Source organism: Etheostoma spectabile, chromosome 3, assembly GCF_008692095.1.
Source record: "Etheostoma spectabile isolate EspeVRDwgs_2016 chromosome 3, UIUC_Espe_1.0, whole genome shotgun sequence".
NCBI classification, from domain to species: Eukaryota; Metazoa; Chordata; class Actinopteri; order Perciformes; family Percidae; genus Etheostoma; species Etheostoma spectabile.
Genome location: NC_045735.1, coordinates 14,622,125 through 14,639,972, shown reverse-complemented (window position 1 = coordinate 14,639,972; position 17,848 = coordinate 14,622,125). Strand labels below are relative to the sequence as shown.

The 17,848-nt window shown below is 37.6% G+C and overlaps 2 protein-coding genes across 2 annotated transcripts in view; one reads left to right on the top strand and one right to left on the bottom strand.

Moving 5' to 3' along the window:
• LOC116681765 (cytoplasmic dynein 2 heavy chain 1) overlaps positions 1 to 7,926 on the bottom strand; it is a 93,137-nt gene extending 85,211 nt beyond the window's left edge. Inside the window, exons 1-12 of the mRNA XM_032509679.1 lie at positions 7,807 to 7,926; positions 6,803 to 7,020; positions 6,396 to 6,569; positions 5,927 to 6,065; positions 5,330 to 5,448; positions 4,798 to 4,942; positions 2,780 to 2,925; positions 2,460 to 2,546; positions 1,574 to 1,708; positions 1,058 to 1,171; positions 854 to 965; positions 20 to 144 (exon numbers count right to left, since the gene is read on the bottom strand). Of these exons, the coding sequence (XP_032365570.1) occupies positions 20 to 144; positions 854 to 965; positions 1,058 to 1,171; positions 1,574 to 1,708; positions 2,460 to 2,546; positions 2,780 to 2,925; positions 4,798 to 4,942; positions 5,330 to 5,448; positions 5,927 to 6,065; positions 6,396 to 6,569; positions 6,803 to 6,985 (1,479 nt within the window). The 5' untranslated portion in view covers positions 6,986 to 7,020; positions 7,807 to 7,926. The remainder of the gene's footprint in view (positions 1 to 19; positions 145 to 853; positions 966 to 1,057; positions 1,172 to 1,573; positions 1,709 to 2,459; positions 2,547 to 2,779; positions 2,926 to 4,797; positions 4,943 to 5,329; positions 5,449 to 5,926; positions 6,066 to 6,395; positions 6,570 to 6,802; positions 7,021 to 7,806) is intronic.
• Positions 7,927 to 14,523: 6,597 nt separating this feature from the next.
• The window catches only part of LOC116685478 (uncharacterized), a 10,376-nt gene continuing 7,051 nt past the window's right edge, over positions 14,524 to 17,848 (top strand). The window contains exons 1-3 of the mRNA XM_032510521.1: positions 14,524 to 14,542; positions 16,926 to 16,954; positions 17,473 to 17,540. Of these exons, the coding sequence (XP_032366412.1) occupies positions 14,540 to 14,542; positions 16,926 to 16,954; positions 17,473 to 17,540 (100 nt within the window). The 5' untranslated portion in view covers positions 14,524 to 14,539. The remainder of the gene's footprint in view (positions 14,543 to 16,925; positions 16,955 to 17,472; positions 17,541 to 17,848) is intronic.

Sequence of the window (17,848 nt, the reverse complement as noted above, 5' to 3'; positions counted from 1 at the left end):
CACACGCACACGCAGTTACCTTGTGTATGAGCTGTCGGACCCAGACAATTTTGTTGACCACCTCAGGAAGGTTCCTGCCAATAAGTGGCCCAGACTTGTCTCCAGGGCCTCCATGGCATCGACTCTCAAAGTCAGTCTTCAGTCCTTGGAAAATCAATAAAGTTGAGAGGGGCCAAAGATGGGAAATAACAATTCAATTCAATTTTATTTATAGTGTCAAATCAGTACAAAAATTGAATACAAATACAAAAAACAGATAGAGTAGGTCTAGACCACACTCTATATTCACAAGGACCCAACAGTTCTAGCAATCCCCCCAAGAGGAAGCAATTAGCGCAACAGTGGCAAGAAAAAACTCCCTTTTGGGAAGAAACCTCGGACAGACCCAGGCTCTTGGTATGCGGTGTCTGATGGTACCGGTTGGGGGTGTGATGCACAGTGGCAATAAAAGTCACAATAAAGATAATAGAACAGTGACTACGAATGGTAGTTGTAGAAGTAACAACGTGTCAACACTGAGTCTCGCTATATCATACAGATAATTTTTACATTTAGCATTAAGCTGACACTTTTTCCCAAAGTCACTTACAATGAGTTAGCAGGTATGGGTTCAGCTAAAGAAAATATTGATGGTTTAAGGAAAGAGGCTTTCCATGACAGGACATTTAATCTAACAACTTTGACATCTAACTGAACCATTCAAACTAAATCATTTCTGAAACAACCTAGGAGAGTAAAATGTACTTTTCTATTCTGGACATGGCATTTATAAAAGTCTGACACTGGGCCCCCCACAGACAAAATTCTGCATAAATGCCTTTAGACGTAAATGCTTTGAGGTAGAACTGTGTACCCTTATTGTAGTCCAGTAGTCTGGCCAGTAGGGTCTCTCTCTCTGACTGCAGCTCTTTGCTGATGGTCGGACGTCTGATCAACTCCTTGTGCTTTTGAAACACCTGCAACAGCTAATTAACAAATCCACAGGCAAATAAGTTAAGTTTTCACATCAACGCACAAACAATATTTTACAACCTGAGCTGAAGTAGTGTTTCACTACCTGTTGTGGATTGTCCTGTACATCAACAATGTAGCTCTTTAGTCTGCCAGCAACTTCCTGCTCTGACGGAGCCATTAGGTGCTCAAACTGAGCCACCGCTGCTCTCCAAAGAGGCTACAAAAACATACAACAAAAAGTAATACTGTAAGTTAAATGGGGAATTTTTTTATCCTTGCCTAAATAGATTTGGTAGAAGATGAAACTTCAAATGTCAAAATAAACATCCTTGCTTTTTTGATGTCTGGAGCTGCAAGACAGATGCTTACACACGGGATCATGGTCATTTCAGGATAAGATGGGTGAAAAATGAGGTAATGAATAAGCCAAATGTTTACAAGTTGGCTGTAGCTGGTAAGTGTGAGCATGATTGGAAATCCCCTTAGATGGGATAGTAATCTGTTGAAAGTGACATCAAGCAGCTACGCAATGAGAAAACCTACAGTACACGCATGAGGAAGGCTCAAACAAGGTAATTCAGAAGTCTCACATGCACACTCACCATTTCCAACAACTAACCTCAGTGTAGGGGTTGTAATGCAGAGGGTTGAGTCCAGAAAAAGGCTCAAACACACGATCTGAAGTCAACACCTGCTGCTTCCCTCCTGGTAGCAGATGCAGCAGTTTCTCATGAACTGTTCGCAGAGTCACCACCTGGTAGACATAAATAATGTTTTCACATGTTATCTATATCAACTATTTTATTAATGTCTTGGGTTATTAGGCTTCTGTGTTGCTGTGTGTATGTGTGGGACTGCCTTAAAAAAAGAGATGTCCATAAGCGTGCATAAGGGAAATTATACATGTATTATCTTTTTATGTGACAGAGGCTATATGCCTCTGGATCAATGTTGCCACTTTACCAAGTCCGTAGTAGCCTTTCTAGGCTACAAAACCCTTTGCCAGGTCAAGTGATGTTTTAACAGCTTCATCGATCTGTACCACAGATAACAATTGTCTACAGAGGTGACAAGGGAATGATCCTACAAACAACTATTAGATGCATATAGTTTATCAACAGCCATGTCCCAATTCAGGGTCTCACTTCTTCATAAACTACATTTCACAACAAGATATGTCATAACGGGCTGATAAGGCTGTCCAATTGGACAGGGTCCTTTAAGCCCACAAAGATTCACAATTTAAGTAAAGACAAACGTTAGGATGACATCTATATGAACATTTCATGAATGGCCAATGTGAGTGGAAATTCCATTTAAATGTGACGTCTGCTGTTTAACAAACAAGGAGAAACAAGGAGAAGTCAACAAAGATTGCAGATATATTTTAAGCACTGAATGTGATGCAACCAGTGTAGCACAATGTCATGTGAAAAAGAGAAATATGCACTATTGAATAATGTCTTTTCTACAGAAAGTATTTCTGGATTAGAACCATATTTTACCTCATCCAATCTTTTTGCAAGGCAATGAAGGGTTTGCGGGCAGTGCTTGTTTCCCTTCCAGGGGTGTGGAGCATGTCTCTTCCACACCTGAGAATAAAGACCATTACATGTGTTCAGTGTTTACCACAATCAAAGAGATGATCTACTTCTAGATATATTTTATAAGATAGAGATAGATTTTCAGTCAGTTTTTATGTTTAAATACATTATTTCCAGTTGAATTGAAATAAGGTGTTTTATTTTGAGATAAATGGTAAAGGTATTGATTTTTGAGACCATTCTGTATACATTTTTTCCACCTTTTTTCATCTATTCCATACCTGTCCAGTCAAATGTTCACAGACTCCCACCCAATGTTCACATATGGCAACACCCGTTTTCAAGTTCTCCCTCACCGATACAAATGGCTCCTCAAAAATTTTAAGACCGCTTAGCTTTCTCTGCACATATCTTCCAAGGGTTCCACCTTGTACACAAACAAAAGAAAAGACGACAAAATTGCCACATACACAAGCACCCAAAACACAGTGATGCACCAACATACAAACAATGGGTAATGTACAGGTAAAAGCCAGTAAATTAGAATATTTTGAAAAACTTGATTTTATTTCAGTAATTGCATTCAAAAGGTGTAACTTGTACATTATATTATTCATTGCACACAGACGATGCATTCAAATGTTTTTCATTTAATTTGATGATTGAAGTGGCAACAAATGAAAATCCAAAATTCCGTGTGTCACAAAATTAGAATATTGTGTAAGGGTTAAATTTTGAAGACACCTGGTGCCACAAACTAATCAGCTGATTAACTCAAAACACCTGCAAAGGGTTTTAAATGGTCTCTCAGTCCAGTTCTGAAGCCTACACAAACATGGGGAAGACTTCAGATTTGACAGCTGTCCAAAAGGCGACCATCAACACATTGCACAAGGAGGGAAAGACACAAAAGGTTATTGCTGAAGAGGCTGGCTGTTCTCAGAGCTCTGAGTCCAAACACATTAATAGAGAGGCAAAGGGAAGGAAAAACTGTGGTCAGAAAAAGTGTACAAGCGATAGGGATCACCGCGCCCTAGTCAAGATTGTGAAAAAAAAAACATTCAAAAATGTGGGGGAGATTCACAAGGAGTGGACAGCTGCTGGAGTCAGTGCTTCAAGATCCACCACCAAGAGACGCTTGAAAGACATGGGTTTCAACTGCCGCATACCTCGTGTCAAGCCACTGTTGACCAAGAAACAGCGCGAAAAGCGTCTCACCTGGGCTAAGGAAAAAAAGAGCTGGACTGCTGAGTGGTCCAAAGTCATGTTTTCTGACGAAAGCAAATTTTGCATTTCCTTTGGAAATCGAGGTCCCAGAGTCTGGAGGAAGACAGGAGAGGCACAGGATCCACGTTGCCTGAAGTCTAGTGTAAAGTTTCCACCATCAGTGATGGTTTGGGGTGCCATGTCATCTGCTGGTGTCGGTCCACTCTGTTTCCTGAGATCCAGGGTCAACGCAGCCGTCTACCAGCAAGTTTTAGAGCACTTCATGCTTCCTGCTGCTGACCTGCTCTATGGAGATGGAGATTTCAGGTTCCAACAGGACTTGGCGCCTGCACACAGCGCAAAATCTACCCGTGCCTGGTTTACGGACCATGGTATTTCTGTTCTAAATTGGCCAGCCAACTCCCCTGACCTTAGCCCCATAGAAAATCTGTGGGGTATTGTGAAAAGGAAGATGCAGAATGCCAGACCCAAAAACGCAGAAGAGTTGAAGGCCACTATCAGAGCAACCTGGGCTCTCATAACACCTGAGCAGTGCCAGAAACTCATCGACTCCATGCCACGCCGCATTAATGCAGTAATTGAGGCAAAAGGAGCTCCAACCAAGTTGGTATTGTACATGCCATATTTTCATTTTCATACTTTTCAGTTGGCCAACATTTCTAAAAACTCCCTTTTTGTATTAGCCTTAAGTAATATTCTAATTTTGTGACACACGGAATTTTGGATTTTCATTGTTGCCACTTCAAATCATCAAAATTAAATGAAATTAACATTTGAATGCATCAGTCTGTGTGCAATGAATAATATGTACAAGATACACTTTTGAATGCCAATTCCTGAAATAAATCAAGTTTTTCAAAATATTCTAATTTACTGGCTTTTACCTGTATACCTAGGACTTCCTCGGAAAACAAAGTTGGTTTCAGTTCTTGAGAAATTTGCTTTTTTTTCCAACAACCACAGTAGTTAAATGATCAGAACTCTTGATGCGAACTGTATCTTAAAAACAACATCAGCAAATATTTGTTTTCATTTCCTGTTTTTTGTTTGTGAATGTGTGAGAGAGTCTCACCAATAACATCCATGAGTCGGACCATGCGTGTTTCTGGATAAGGCTCAAAATCAGTCTGCCTCCAAACATCATCCAGAATGTCTTTGCTCTGTTCCAAGAGATCCCCAACATCAGGCATAGACAAGCTATCAAGACCACAATACTCCTGGGGAAATCACAAAGACACATATAGTTGGTTCCCAGTTAGTACACTGGAATTTGAAATATCAACTTCTTGAACAAATATTTAACACTGTTCAAAGCAGTTTGTAAAATAATGTTAATGAAACCTGTTCTATTATTATTTATTACTCACAATTTTAAGGTTTTCAAACTTAAAACAACTAAATTTACTAAGATGTAATTGCTTTCTTTTACCAAATTATCTAGAATTATTGCTTAGTACAGTTACAGATTGAAGTTAATCTTCATCTCAATAATTGTAATTAATTTAGCAACCACCCTGTACACATACACAAACCAAATGTAGTAAACATAATATCTTAGATTTTTCATGGTGCCAGTCCTAATACGTACATGTTTGCATGCATACCTTTTTTATGGGTTTAAATTGCTCAGTGAAATACGTAGCCCTTTGTCGCACACTGTTTTTCTCCGCAGACTCAGCGAGATCATCCCAGTACTGGAACTCATCACTGGGAATCAGGATGCCTTCACAGAGTGGAAAAAACAAGTAAATTGTTTGAAAATTATAATGTATCCTTGTTTTTGTCAGAATCAGTTATGAGTTTTCACTTTATGAAGTGAACAAATGCATTGCTAATTAAACTTTTTGTGATAGACGTACTGAGATTACACACATATATTAGTCAAAAACAGTACTGTATATAGTCTTAAGCTAACAGGTTACAAGTCAGTAATACATTCAGGTGCAGCTGTCCGTTACAGTTTAGCTGAGAGAGTATGTAACCACAGCTTCAAGCGTTAAGGATGAACTATTCTATGATACATACTAGCAAAATATTTTACCAAATCACATTAACATTGTATGAACCTTTAAAATTAATTTATTTGAAAAATCTTTTATTTATATATATTTTAATTTGTATATCTTTTACCTATGAACATTCTGTTGACACTACGGGCCTGAAATGTGTATTTATTTCTGTAAAAATATACTTATGCATACCGAGGACATCTTCTTCCTTACGGCCTCTGTTGGCAGAGGATTGTGCTCCAGACTGGCGGACCACTGAGCCTAGGCCAAGCTCCAGCTCACTTAGCAGGCCTGCCAGCTTAGGGTCAAATGCTGAACGCCAGTGCTCATCCTCGAGAAAAGTGAATGAAACAGACACTTTCTCAAGTTTTAGACTAAATAGTCCTGTTCTCTTCTCCTGCCTTGTTCTCCTGCCTTTTTCTTCCTTTTCAATGTTAATAGTCAAGGAGTGTTTTTTCTAACTACAAATATAGTAAATGTTTTGACTAATTTCAACTTGAAATATGTTCCAAATAGCAGCTTCATAAATACTACATCCTAATATTGTCTTTTTATTTTTGTTGACTGTGTGGTTTAGCAGAATCTTCAATTGTGGTTAATGTTACTACCAAAGCCTAAATCTTTTAAAAAGCAACTATTTAATACACAGAAACAGGCTCACCTTCAGCAGTACAGGTGCAAAGACTTGTCTTATGGCCTGGTAGAGGGTGTTGATGGGAGACTCCAGCATGGACGACACTAGGAGGCTCTGGTGAAGGTTGTCTTCAGTGATCACTGTGGGATGCAGCTTGAAGAACACCAACACCTTCTCTCTGCTGTCCCCTGATGCATCAATCTGACAAAGGAAGATTACATGTTTAATAAGGGGGGGAAAAAAAGTTTTAATGCCAAGTCAATTGTTGTTGTTTTAAGTATGATGTAAGATTAAAGTTACATGATCTGCACATATACAGTGGAAAAACTGCTAAGAAAATGCTATTTAGAATTAAGGAAAATCTTTCACATGGATATGTTGTTCTATTCTAGTTAAATTTAACATTGTAATGATGCTATAAACATTTGTGTTACCTTATTTGACAAGTGAAGGTCATTGTCGTGTCTGCTGACGGACAGGACAAATTCATTTCCATCATCCAAAAAGTTATTGAGCTCTGGGCTGTCAGCCAGGGACGACGAAGGCTTTATCCCATAGAAGTTTCCAGTTGTGGTCAGGATAAACTTTTTGCGAGCATCATCTACACCATGGGGCATCTTTCAGCTGCAGTGATGTACTGATGCTGAGAAAGTAAAACAACACTGTAAAGAACCACAGGGAGGGATATAGCTTAATGGTCACTATTATGTAAAACAGTTACTACATATATTTTTTAAGTCTCTATGTAATTTCTACAGATTCTTTAGACCTGGGAATTTTCTATTGTCACTCCTTCCTCATTTTAGTAATTGTAACCATCTTAGAACCATGCTAATTATTGCTGCATCAAGAATAAAACTGCGGCCATATTAGGCTTTCCAGTTAAACCTAGCGTAGGTTACGCTTAACCTAATCCGCTATTTAAATTAACTTTGCATTCTGCCAAGCTAGAAACAAATAGACCCGTATTAGACCAGCTTAGCTTTCGTCAATCACATTACCAGTTCAAGTCCCCGGTTTACTGTCTATACAACTACCTATAACTAACGTTAGTTACTTTGCCCTAAAGATGGTTGGGTAACCTACGTTGACGTTAACGCTAACCCGTCTCCGAAGTGATGCGTAGGGCAGTGCTAACGTTACCAGAGCTGGTGTCGCTGCTGTTAGCTAGCTAAATTACGTTATAACTTTTCTATCTCAAATGTGCTAGTGCTGAAACAACGGAAGTTTATAATACCAGCATGCTTGATCAGCTTCTTCCATTTACATAGGACGGACTAAAATGATGTCTACAAAGTTATGGTGCAGCATTATAACTAACTAAGCTATGGCTAACGTTAGCTAACATTAGCTCGCCTCCGTGTTAAAAGTTAAACATTTTAGCTAGCTGACTTGACCTTAGCGCGCTAGCATTCTAAAAGAAACCTTGGTTTCATACCGTTTTGGCACCAAATAGTCTACTCGGAGCTTTCTGTAACGTAGTTCATAGAGGGAAGCTGTAGCAATCTGTTACTCGTGCCTGTGTGTGTCTCCAAGATTATGCTTGCGTGGGTACCGTAGCAACTACGGTCCACTGTACCACTTGACACAGCAGAACTACAATCCTACGCAATTAACTTACGTCATTTACTTATAACAGCTGCACAGCCAGACTAGGCAGTATCCTTTGGTTCGTTTGAGCCTTGAGTTTAAATTCCTTATACTGTCTATGGTTTATTTCCGTAAGGTTTTCTCACATAGGTCTTTCTGAGAAGCTCAATGTATTCAAGATAAATTGGTATTACTACTTTTTAAGCACACTTGTAGCATCTTCTTAGACCAATCAATACAAAGTGGAAGATGCAGATTTGAGATATTGGCTGTGATGGATAAACAAATTGCATTTTTATTGAAATTGTATTTTATATGATTTTACATGATAAATAAATAAATTGCTTAATTGATTGACATAATGAAATCTCACATTTTCTTAAAATCTTAAATTATGCTTACTACTGCAGTAGTCCACCATTTAAAGTTGCTCTTAGTTGCCCAAATGGTTACATTTACAGCTCAGAAAGGATAAATATTTATTGATACATAACCCTGAAACAGACTAGAGTGCATATCTGCTATTGCCTTGACTCTGCTTTTACAATGGAACATTATTGTATTACATACCCACTCTCATGTCAATTGTGTAATAGTGGCTGACCATGTCATTTAACATTGACTTTTAGTTCTGATGCTGACATATTCTGAAACACGTCATTTCAAGAAAACAAACACATCAGGATAATATTATGGATGCATCCCTGCTGTTGTCTGTCATGTTAAATGATTGTGATCCAGTCTAGTTTTTCCTAGTGAGTATACTGTGATTTTTCCCTCCCAACTTCATTCTTGCGTCCCAGAGTGACAAACTCATCCACTTTTTGTAACATTAGTGTGTTAGCTATAGCATCAACCTCATCTGGTTCATTTTCTGTAGTTTCTGTAACTTTACCATCTGCTGCAATGAATCACAATCAGAATCAGAAAAGGTTTTATTGCCACTATAAGTAGCCTACACGTATGTGGAATTTGCCTTGGTGGAAAGACATTGCATTCATAAACCAACAAACAATCATATTAAACATTAACATCAAATAAACACTGAATACAGAAAAACAAATATGCACAAGAAAAAAGGCTGAATGGCTTGATTGCAAAATGTGCAAAGAATATATAGAATACAGAGAGTCACCCGAAGCAGCAGTAGCCTTTATCTTCAAGGGCAGGCTTACAAAAACACTGAAAGAGTATAGTTTTAATTCACTTTCCTTTCATATCTCCTTCAGTTATTCACATAAGTTAATTTCAAATTTCCAGAGAATGATTGCCAAGCTACTACTGTATGTTGTTATTCCTGGGTGACTCGCAACACAGATTCTGTTACACTTCTTACCCAAAACAATTACTGCAAATCGTCACACTTTTGTAAGTAGGTATACAGAAATCCCTGACCTTTCCTGCATGCCTGCCTATCACGTAGCCTATACCACTGTTGTGATCTCTTCCAAAAAATGTAAACCATATGGTCAAGTTTGACTGAGTTGGTTAGCAGACAGGGAAGTTCATCAAGCTTCCTGATGTTGTTGTCATTATTTAAGTCAACCACAATCTAGCTAAAGTTGCAGTTGCTCTTGATATGTATCAGAGTAATTGAATGGCACCAGTATTTATTTTAAATGAATGTATCAATTCCTATGGCCCACATGTGATCAGCATTACCAAACTAAGTCACTTTTAAATCTGAGAAAGAGCAAGACACCCGTTTCCTTTTCTGTGGTACGTGGCTTCTAAAAAGAGATTGTGTCATGCCAGGGAATTTTAATTCAACAATAACAGACAATTCTTTGTTTTTAATTCAAGATACTTGTAGGCTTTTTCTGAATGTTTATAAATTGCAGGCCTATACTCATGTTGCCTATAACTTCAATAGGCCTTTTTCAAAGCAGACATTTTGACTTGTCACAGTTGCACATATGATACTCATAACATTGACGATTGCTCTGTATTATTTATGCGTCCAGTAAACCAGTGCTGTGTTTTGCCCACTATGGCATTTCAAAATGTCTCTGTGGACAGGGACGGGTTAACCAACCACAGGGCCCTATGGCAAAATTGACCCGCTGTGTCCTCATTAACAATTATCTGTGTGCATTATGTATAGTATTTTTCTAATGGATTTATAACCTGGCCTCATGTTTGCTGTGTGATACTTTATTGTTAACAGAATGTATTTCAGGAATATGCACCATGTAGGAACAAATTATTGTAAAAACATAACATAGGCCCATCTTCACGACTAGGTCCTTGAGTGTGAATAACTTTCACAAACTGATAAACTTTACAGGCTGCATGGTAAAAATAGGTTAATCATAATAACATTTACTATTTCTGGAGCGCTTCAGATTTAGGGCTATCAAGAGACAGACAGATAACTTATAGACAGTTACCAACTGCAGACTTTGCAGCACTATGCAGTGCTTTAAATCTTCTTATACACATTGATCTGCACTCAATTGATCTTCCTTCATCCTTCAAGTACCCGGATGTCTGTCACAGTAACTTGAAATTTAGTTTTGTGAACTGAATTTAAATTGTGATAACTGAATGTGAAGATATATAGAGAGTTGAATTTTCATTGATGATCATATTTTATTGGCTATCAGTTCCAAACAAATAAATTCAATCTCAAACTATACTATTCAGATTCAGTTTTCCAATCCAATTTATATAATAAACAATACAATTTCAAATTATGTGATTTAAATTCAGTTTTTCTATGCAATTATTCAAGTTTAGCAATTCAAATATGAATGATTCAAATTTGGTTTCTGTTGGTACATATTTCAGCCCATAACCATGCAGTGCTTTTTGTTTTCTTGTGAAACTGATTTAAATAAATATATTGGATATTTGCTTCAGTTGAGTTGGGCACTTTTCAGACAGAAAGTTACTGAAGAAAGCTGCTAGTATTTAGTATGAGATTGAATTTTAAAATCCCCCAGAAAAAAGAACTGATTTGTTTATTAACCCCGTTTGGCATTTGGTTCTCTCAGCATCCCACATACTGCCCACTGGCCAACAGATTCTTGTACACCACATAAGCAAAGATGTAAGGGACACTGTGGGTGTTAACTTCCACATTAAATTATTCAGAATGCCACAGCTCCTGATGTGACTGACTGACTATAACACATTCTGTCCTAAATACATTTACTGGTAGCATTTGCAGCCTAAGGATTCAAAAAGACACCAGATAACTGGTAATATACTAAAATGTGTTGTGAAAGGCTAAATGGAAAGTAGAGGGGTGAGTCAAAAGCAACTGAGGAGGAGGCTCTACTTTCTGGGTACTTTTATCAAATTTGTCAGGGATACACATGGAAAATCCCCCATATTCCTTGTTCCTTGTGACATCCTACGGGATGGGCACACAGTTTCCTGGTAATGAGCATTTTCACCCCAAAGAAGCAACATTTGATATATCTTCTTAGTCCCGAGGCATGTTGGCCATGTTCAGTAGAGCTCAACAGTGTGGTTCTGGTAGTGAAAATCCCATTCATTTTCTCCATAAGTATTTTGACTAATAGCAAAAATGTCTAAACCATTCAAGGTAGACTTACCTTGAGCTATAAGATTGTTGAACAAAGGTTTATGCCCCTGTAGAAGCCTCATGTCTGTATGACATCAACTTTGTTTTAAGAAAAACAGGTTTTATTCGCAGTGTAAAGGAGTTCACTACCCACAACCCTAAGCGTAACAGCAACATCTCGGATTGGTTGAGCTCGCTGTTTACCGAACTTACAAACAGCTAGTGAGCAGCTACCCCCGAAGTCCATAGATATATACATCTATGATTGAAGTCTATGATAATTTATGTACACAGTCTTGTACCTCAAATTATCATTTTGCACCAAATCAAATGTTTTATGGTCACAATTCATCTTGTTGGTGGATGGCTTGGTTGCAGGTTTACAACTCTATATATAACCATTTCTCTAAAACATCGAGTGAGATTTGAATGGGGAAAAAATCACTTCCTGAACCAGCGCCGTTCAAAAAGTGGGTGTTCACTGTTGAGTTCAAGGACATTCCCCTGTTTTCCACCCAGCTGGGATAGATGTGCTCTGAAATGTGGCTACAAATGTATAATAATGAAACCTATGTTATGGTTTTCCAAACACTTTTCCTTGACTTTATTGGAAAAAGTATCACAAGGTCAATAAAAGCGTCACAGCAGGAGAAGTTAGAAGGAGCTATGAAAAGATTAGAGCATAGAGAATCTCACTGAGCTAACACTGGGTGACATTAAAATGCATGTGGGTAAGAAACACTTTATTATGTAAATCTTTATTCCTCAAATGTCAAAGTAGATATTCAATTAAATATTGAAATCAATGTTAATACATTACTGAAACTCTCCCCTTCTTAGGTTCAGGACGTTTTAGTTAGCTGGGAACCTTGCAAATTATTAGATGAATAAAGTAGGTAGTGACAATGGAAAATTACATTACTTAACTTAATAGCTGTCATCAGACAAAGTGCTAAAACAAAGAGAAGTGAAAAGATGGTTTACCTAATGTGAAAGAAAAAACAACTACTTAAGAATAAGGGATTCCCTTGGTAGTTTCATTTCTGTCACAGACCTTATATAGATAGAAGGGAAACTCTGTTGTCACACAGCGTCCTCACAACTAACTGCATGTAGTTAAAGCTTCAGGAAATTAGTATGATGACCTTTATTTTCATTGTAGACAAGCAGGATTAACAATAGTGCTGCTTGCTATTGCCCTTTGAACTATCAATCCAATTGTGTGTGCAAATCATACTCCTCAAATTTACTAAAGCAGCAACATGCTCTCCTAGGTCCTAGAGTGGGAGTAACTTTCCCAGACTGATACACCATTAATACATTACAGTCTGCTTGATAAAAAAAGGTCAATCATAATAACACTTACTATTTCTGGAGCACAGCAGATTTAGAGCTTTTGAGAGACACACAGATAGCTAATTGACAGTTGTCAACTGCAGACTTTGTAGCACCATGCAGTGCTTTATATTTTCTTATGAAACTATTTTTAACAGTAGTAGGTAATGAACGTGCATAGTTACAGTACTTAATTTAATATTTGTAATTAGACAATGTGCTGAAACAATGTTATTGAAAAACAGAAGTGAAAAGATGTTTTACCGAATGTGACAGAAGAACTAAACTTGTATGTGAAACACTGTGGTTAGCTGCAGAGCAGTTACGAGCAAACCAACTTTGAAATAGTACAACACCTGTATTTGTCAAAGATAATTGTATACACACACAAACACACACACACACACACACACACACACAGAGGCAACGAGGCAACGTATGAAATATTGTGTGACACAGGCTACAGGCATTTATGCACACTTTGTGGCACCCTTCTTACACCAATCACTACAAAGTAAAAGAGTACTGTATATTAGCTGTGTTGGATGAATAAACTGCACATAATGCAATCTCACATTTTCTTACAATCTTATATTATGCCTCTTACTGCTGTATTTTATCATTAAAAGATGTTCTTCGTGGCGCAATGGTAACATTTATAGCTCAAAAAGTAGAAAACTGTTTTGATGTATTACCCTGAAACACACTAGATGGCATGTTTACTATTGCCTTGCCTAAGACTCTATGCTTTCATAATCAAACACTATTTTATGACATACCTAGTCACATGTCCAAAGATTGTGTAATTATGGCTGACCGTGTCATTAAACTAAAGTTAACTATGATATTTAGTTCCCTCTTCCCTTTTAGAGCATTCCTTGTTAGTTAAGGACTTTATTCTGTCAATTGTGTCTTCATTTTATACTCATCATGTAAAAAACATAGCAGCAGAATATTATGGCTACAACACTGCTATTGTCTGCCATATTAAATGATAGTGATTTCTCCCAAGAAATTCACATGGTCCACACGGTCAGGTGACACTGAAATGGTAAGCAGATAGGGAAGTTCATCGAGTTTCCTGATATCTTCTGACGTCACCATAAATGTAATGAATGCACTCAAATACACACCCACACACCCACACACCCACACACAGTGCTGTGGATGACCTCTTCAAGCTGCTCAACAGAAAGTTATATATTCAAGTTAAATATCACCAAAATAAACATTAGTTACATAAAATGTTACATTTGTTACGTGCCTTTTTTTACATAAGACATGGCATGTTACAGTTGGAAACGCAAGTGTAAAGTGTAAATAACAAAATTAATAAAGGCTAAATTCCGTTTAGCTGCTTTAGTTTCAGGTTTCTGATATCGTGAAGGTTGGTTCACCATAATACTGCCATGGCTTATTGGGGCAATTGAATAGAATGAGGCATTGTTAAAGTTATTAAGCTTTTCCTACTATGACTACAAAGTCGAGATGGTTGCTGTGAAAAATGCCACAGTTTAAAAATGCAACAAGTGTCATTCAACTAAGAGAGCACTGTGTTAAATGTTAGCATAAATTACTGACTGTTCAATAAAAAGGAATTTTTCTAAACAGTCAAATGACTCATTCAGCTCCACCCATCTGTTTTGTATGCAGAGGAAGTACATGCAGCCGGTCTACTCCACTTACTTCAGTTCTCACTCGGGCACACAGCACTATGGTAGGAGCTTGTTTTGTCCTCTTCCTTTTTCTTGTGTCTTTTGAAAACAATTCATTTTGCTGTTGTGAATGAGGCTATTGTTTTTTTCTGGGCTCATAGTTTCAAACTCTTCAATGGAACTGCTTGTTATCAAGTGCTCTACATATGTTTTGCTAGATTGTAGTTTGCAGCTGAAGTGGTAAGACAAAAATCTAGTAAGTTTTAGCCATGAGTAGTAACTAACTAAAACCCGCATGCATATCTGAAAATCTGTATAGTCTCTGCAAGATTAATCTATCTTACAGGAGTAGTGATATGGGCAAATATATGATTAAAAATAAACTTGGACATTTCCTCAGCTTTGTGTGTATATCAATGAGTGTGACTAAGAGAGAGAGCAAATTGTATCAAGTGTGTTGAGAGTGTAAATCCCTCATGCCTGTGTAAATACATGTATTTGCTGATTTCATGTGTGACTAGTTTAGTAAAAAGGATATTGTAGCCAAGTGACAAGAGTTGAGGATACTCCCGGAATGGGAATTGATTGAAACAGTCATCCAGTTGTTGTCATCCAAAACAGAAAGCAAATAGAGAGTTAGCCTGTGTATGGTCTCTCTCGAAGGGGTGTAGCAGGAGAAGCTAAACAATTACACACCAAGTCTTTTACCTCAATTTAATAGGTTCCACCCAACGAAAAAATATTTACAGTCCTCATTATTTGACCCACATGAAGTATCACATGGCTACCACATTACACAGAAGGAAACTTTGAGATGATACTTATTGACTTTGGGGAACTGGTTTGTGGTTTCGTAGCTTATCTGAAGGCAGGCACGCTTTGAATTGTCTCTTGACAATCCAGCAGGGCATGTCATAATTTGTAAATCATATTACACACTGTGGGAATCCTCTGACAAATAAAGCCTCACTGTGTAAACGTTTGACTATAACTGTAATGTGACAGTAGATAGAAATGATAGAAGAGCGCAAACAAAAAACACAGTCAATCGTAATGTTCATTCAATGCTCTCTGCTTTACCATAGCTCTCTTAAGTTTACTAACTTGTATACATTTTACATTAAAACCACAAAGCATAGCCTCAAAATTGCCTTAGAGTTCCATCAGCACCTCTATGTGGTTGTCAAATTCTACATAAGCTCTCACCACAGTAGTACTTTATGCAAAGAGTTGTCATATTAGATCATAAAATTACTATAGTATCGGTGCTGGTGTAACAAACAGACAGTCTCGGTCAATTAACACTGAAGAAGACATGGTGGCTGTTTATTTTAGCCTCCCAGTAAATCAAGAATTCCATGGTTAGTCATGTGACTTTTATGATCCATCTGGTATCGCTTTTCCTGTAACAAAACACCATGTGCAGTACTTTAGGTAATAATAAGGCTCTTGGGAATTCCCTTAGATGTGCTTTCTGTTGATACTGCTGGTCATTACGTAGCATGGCAGTGGTGTTTTCCTTGTATGGAAGGTTTTTTTGTTGCAAAGCACTTGATATTCTGTGAATTTGTGTTTTAAGAACAAAGAGTAAGTGCAAGGAGCTTTTCTCAAAAGAGTGAAAATAGCCTGTCTCATAATTTCTAGACTGTGAATGTACTGTATGTATGAGTTAAGAAGGCGTATGATACATTTTGTAATTGGCAGACAGCTTTTACTGCCCCTTTCCTTATCCTGTTACACTACAGCCTGTTTCTGTGTAAAGCAATTTGAATTTTCCTGTTGCTAAAATGTGCTATACAAATAAAGCTGCCTTGCCTTGCCTTGCCTTGCCTACAGCCCCCAACAATAACAATTCAGATATTGTTTTCTTTTCAGGGAATTACCTGAGATTCTATGTTTAGCTAACTGCTAGCTTTAACTGATACTTTCAGCACTTGGTTTCTATAATACCACAACCAATATAGTATAATACTAGAAGGCACTGTCTGAAGTGGAAAGGCAGACTTCTGGAGCAGGTAGAGGAAGAGTTTGATGATAATCACTGTGACTTTCCTTTATCTTGGTAACACTGTTTAGATGTTTCCTTTCAGGATGACTGAAACCATTTTTCTATGCATGACTGACTGTGAAGGGCCAGTAATGCATTTCAGATAAGATGGGATTTTGTTTGTGGATAGATTCGAGACTCACATCATGTTAACTGTATAAACCCAGATTCCACAAAACAAGACAATTTTCAAAGTATGTCAATTTAAAACATGTCAGGAGTAGTTTTAGTAGGAACTGGTAGGGCGTGTTTTCTATTGCAGCCACCCAGGTGGCTACTACAACTAACTTTAAAAGTCAAAAATAAATTTATATTTATGAAAAATTTAGAGAAAATGGCCTAATATGATTCTGGATTCTATCCTATTACAGTGATTAACTTGTTTGTCTTTTCAACAGGCCTCACTTTGCAACACCCAATATTTTCTGTAAGTACTCCCATTTTCTATTACCTGATTGAAACATCAGCAGTAGACATTGCAATGCTGTGACTCATTTGGAGTAAATTTTAAAATTGTCTGCATACCACATCTACCATGTTTAAACGGCCTCTTCATTCAAGTCTTACTGTAAGCCAGCCACAAAGGATTGTCAGGAAACAAACAAAAATATCCATTCAATAGGGTTTGTGACCCTGCATCACTCAGTGGAGCTATTGCTGCCTGTGTCAAGGGTCATCAACTAAAGCTCCAGAAATCATGACAGCAACATCGAACCAAAGTATATAAAGGAGCAAGGATACTAAGAACTAAGAGTTACATTTATTTAACAAGTATTTTTTTATTCTTATGACTTCACACTGCTGAACTCTCCAGGCACCGTGCCAGGGGAATTTAAGTATTACGTATTGCTATCTATCAAATTGTATGTAGACATCTTTGTCACTGTAATGCGTTACCTGGGTAAACATGTAAACAATTAGTTACGTTTCCTCATGTCTTTCAAGAAACCCAAGGCTTCCCTTCCGGCTGTTGGCTCTGGTTGGGACTTTGACGTGGCATTTTCTTGTCACAGGTGAGCATATCAGTGCATTAGCAACACACCTTAGTGATCTCACAACACTGAAAGCTATAGTGCGTAGTTTCTGTTACCCCCATAAGCAATTCTAGATAATGACAACAACATTGTTGGCACATCCACATGATGCAAGCCTTTGGTGATTGCGCACCACCCCCACTATAGCTTTAACCACTGAAACCTTAACTCTCATGTTGTCCTCGGATGAAATTAAACCCATTTTCATTTTTTTTGTCACAAAAAATGAACTTTCGAAATAAGCGCTGGAAATGTCAACATTAAAAATATCAAATAACTTTGGAAAA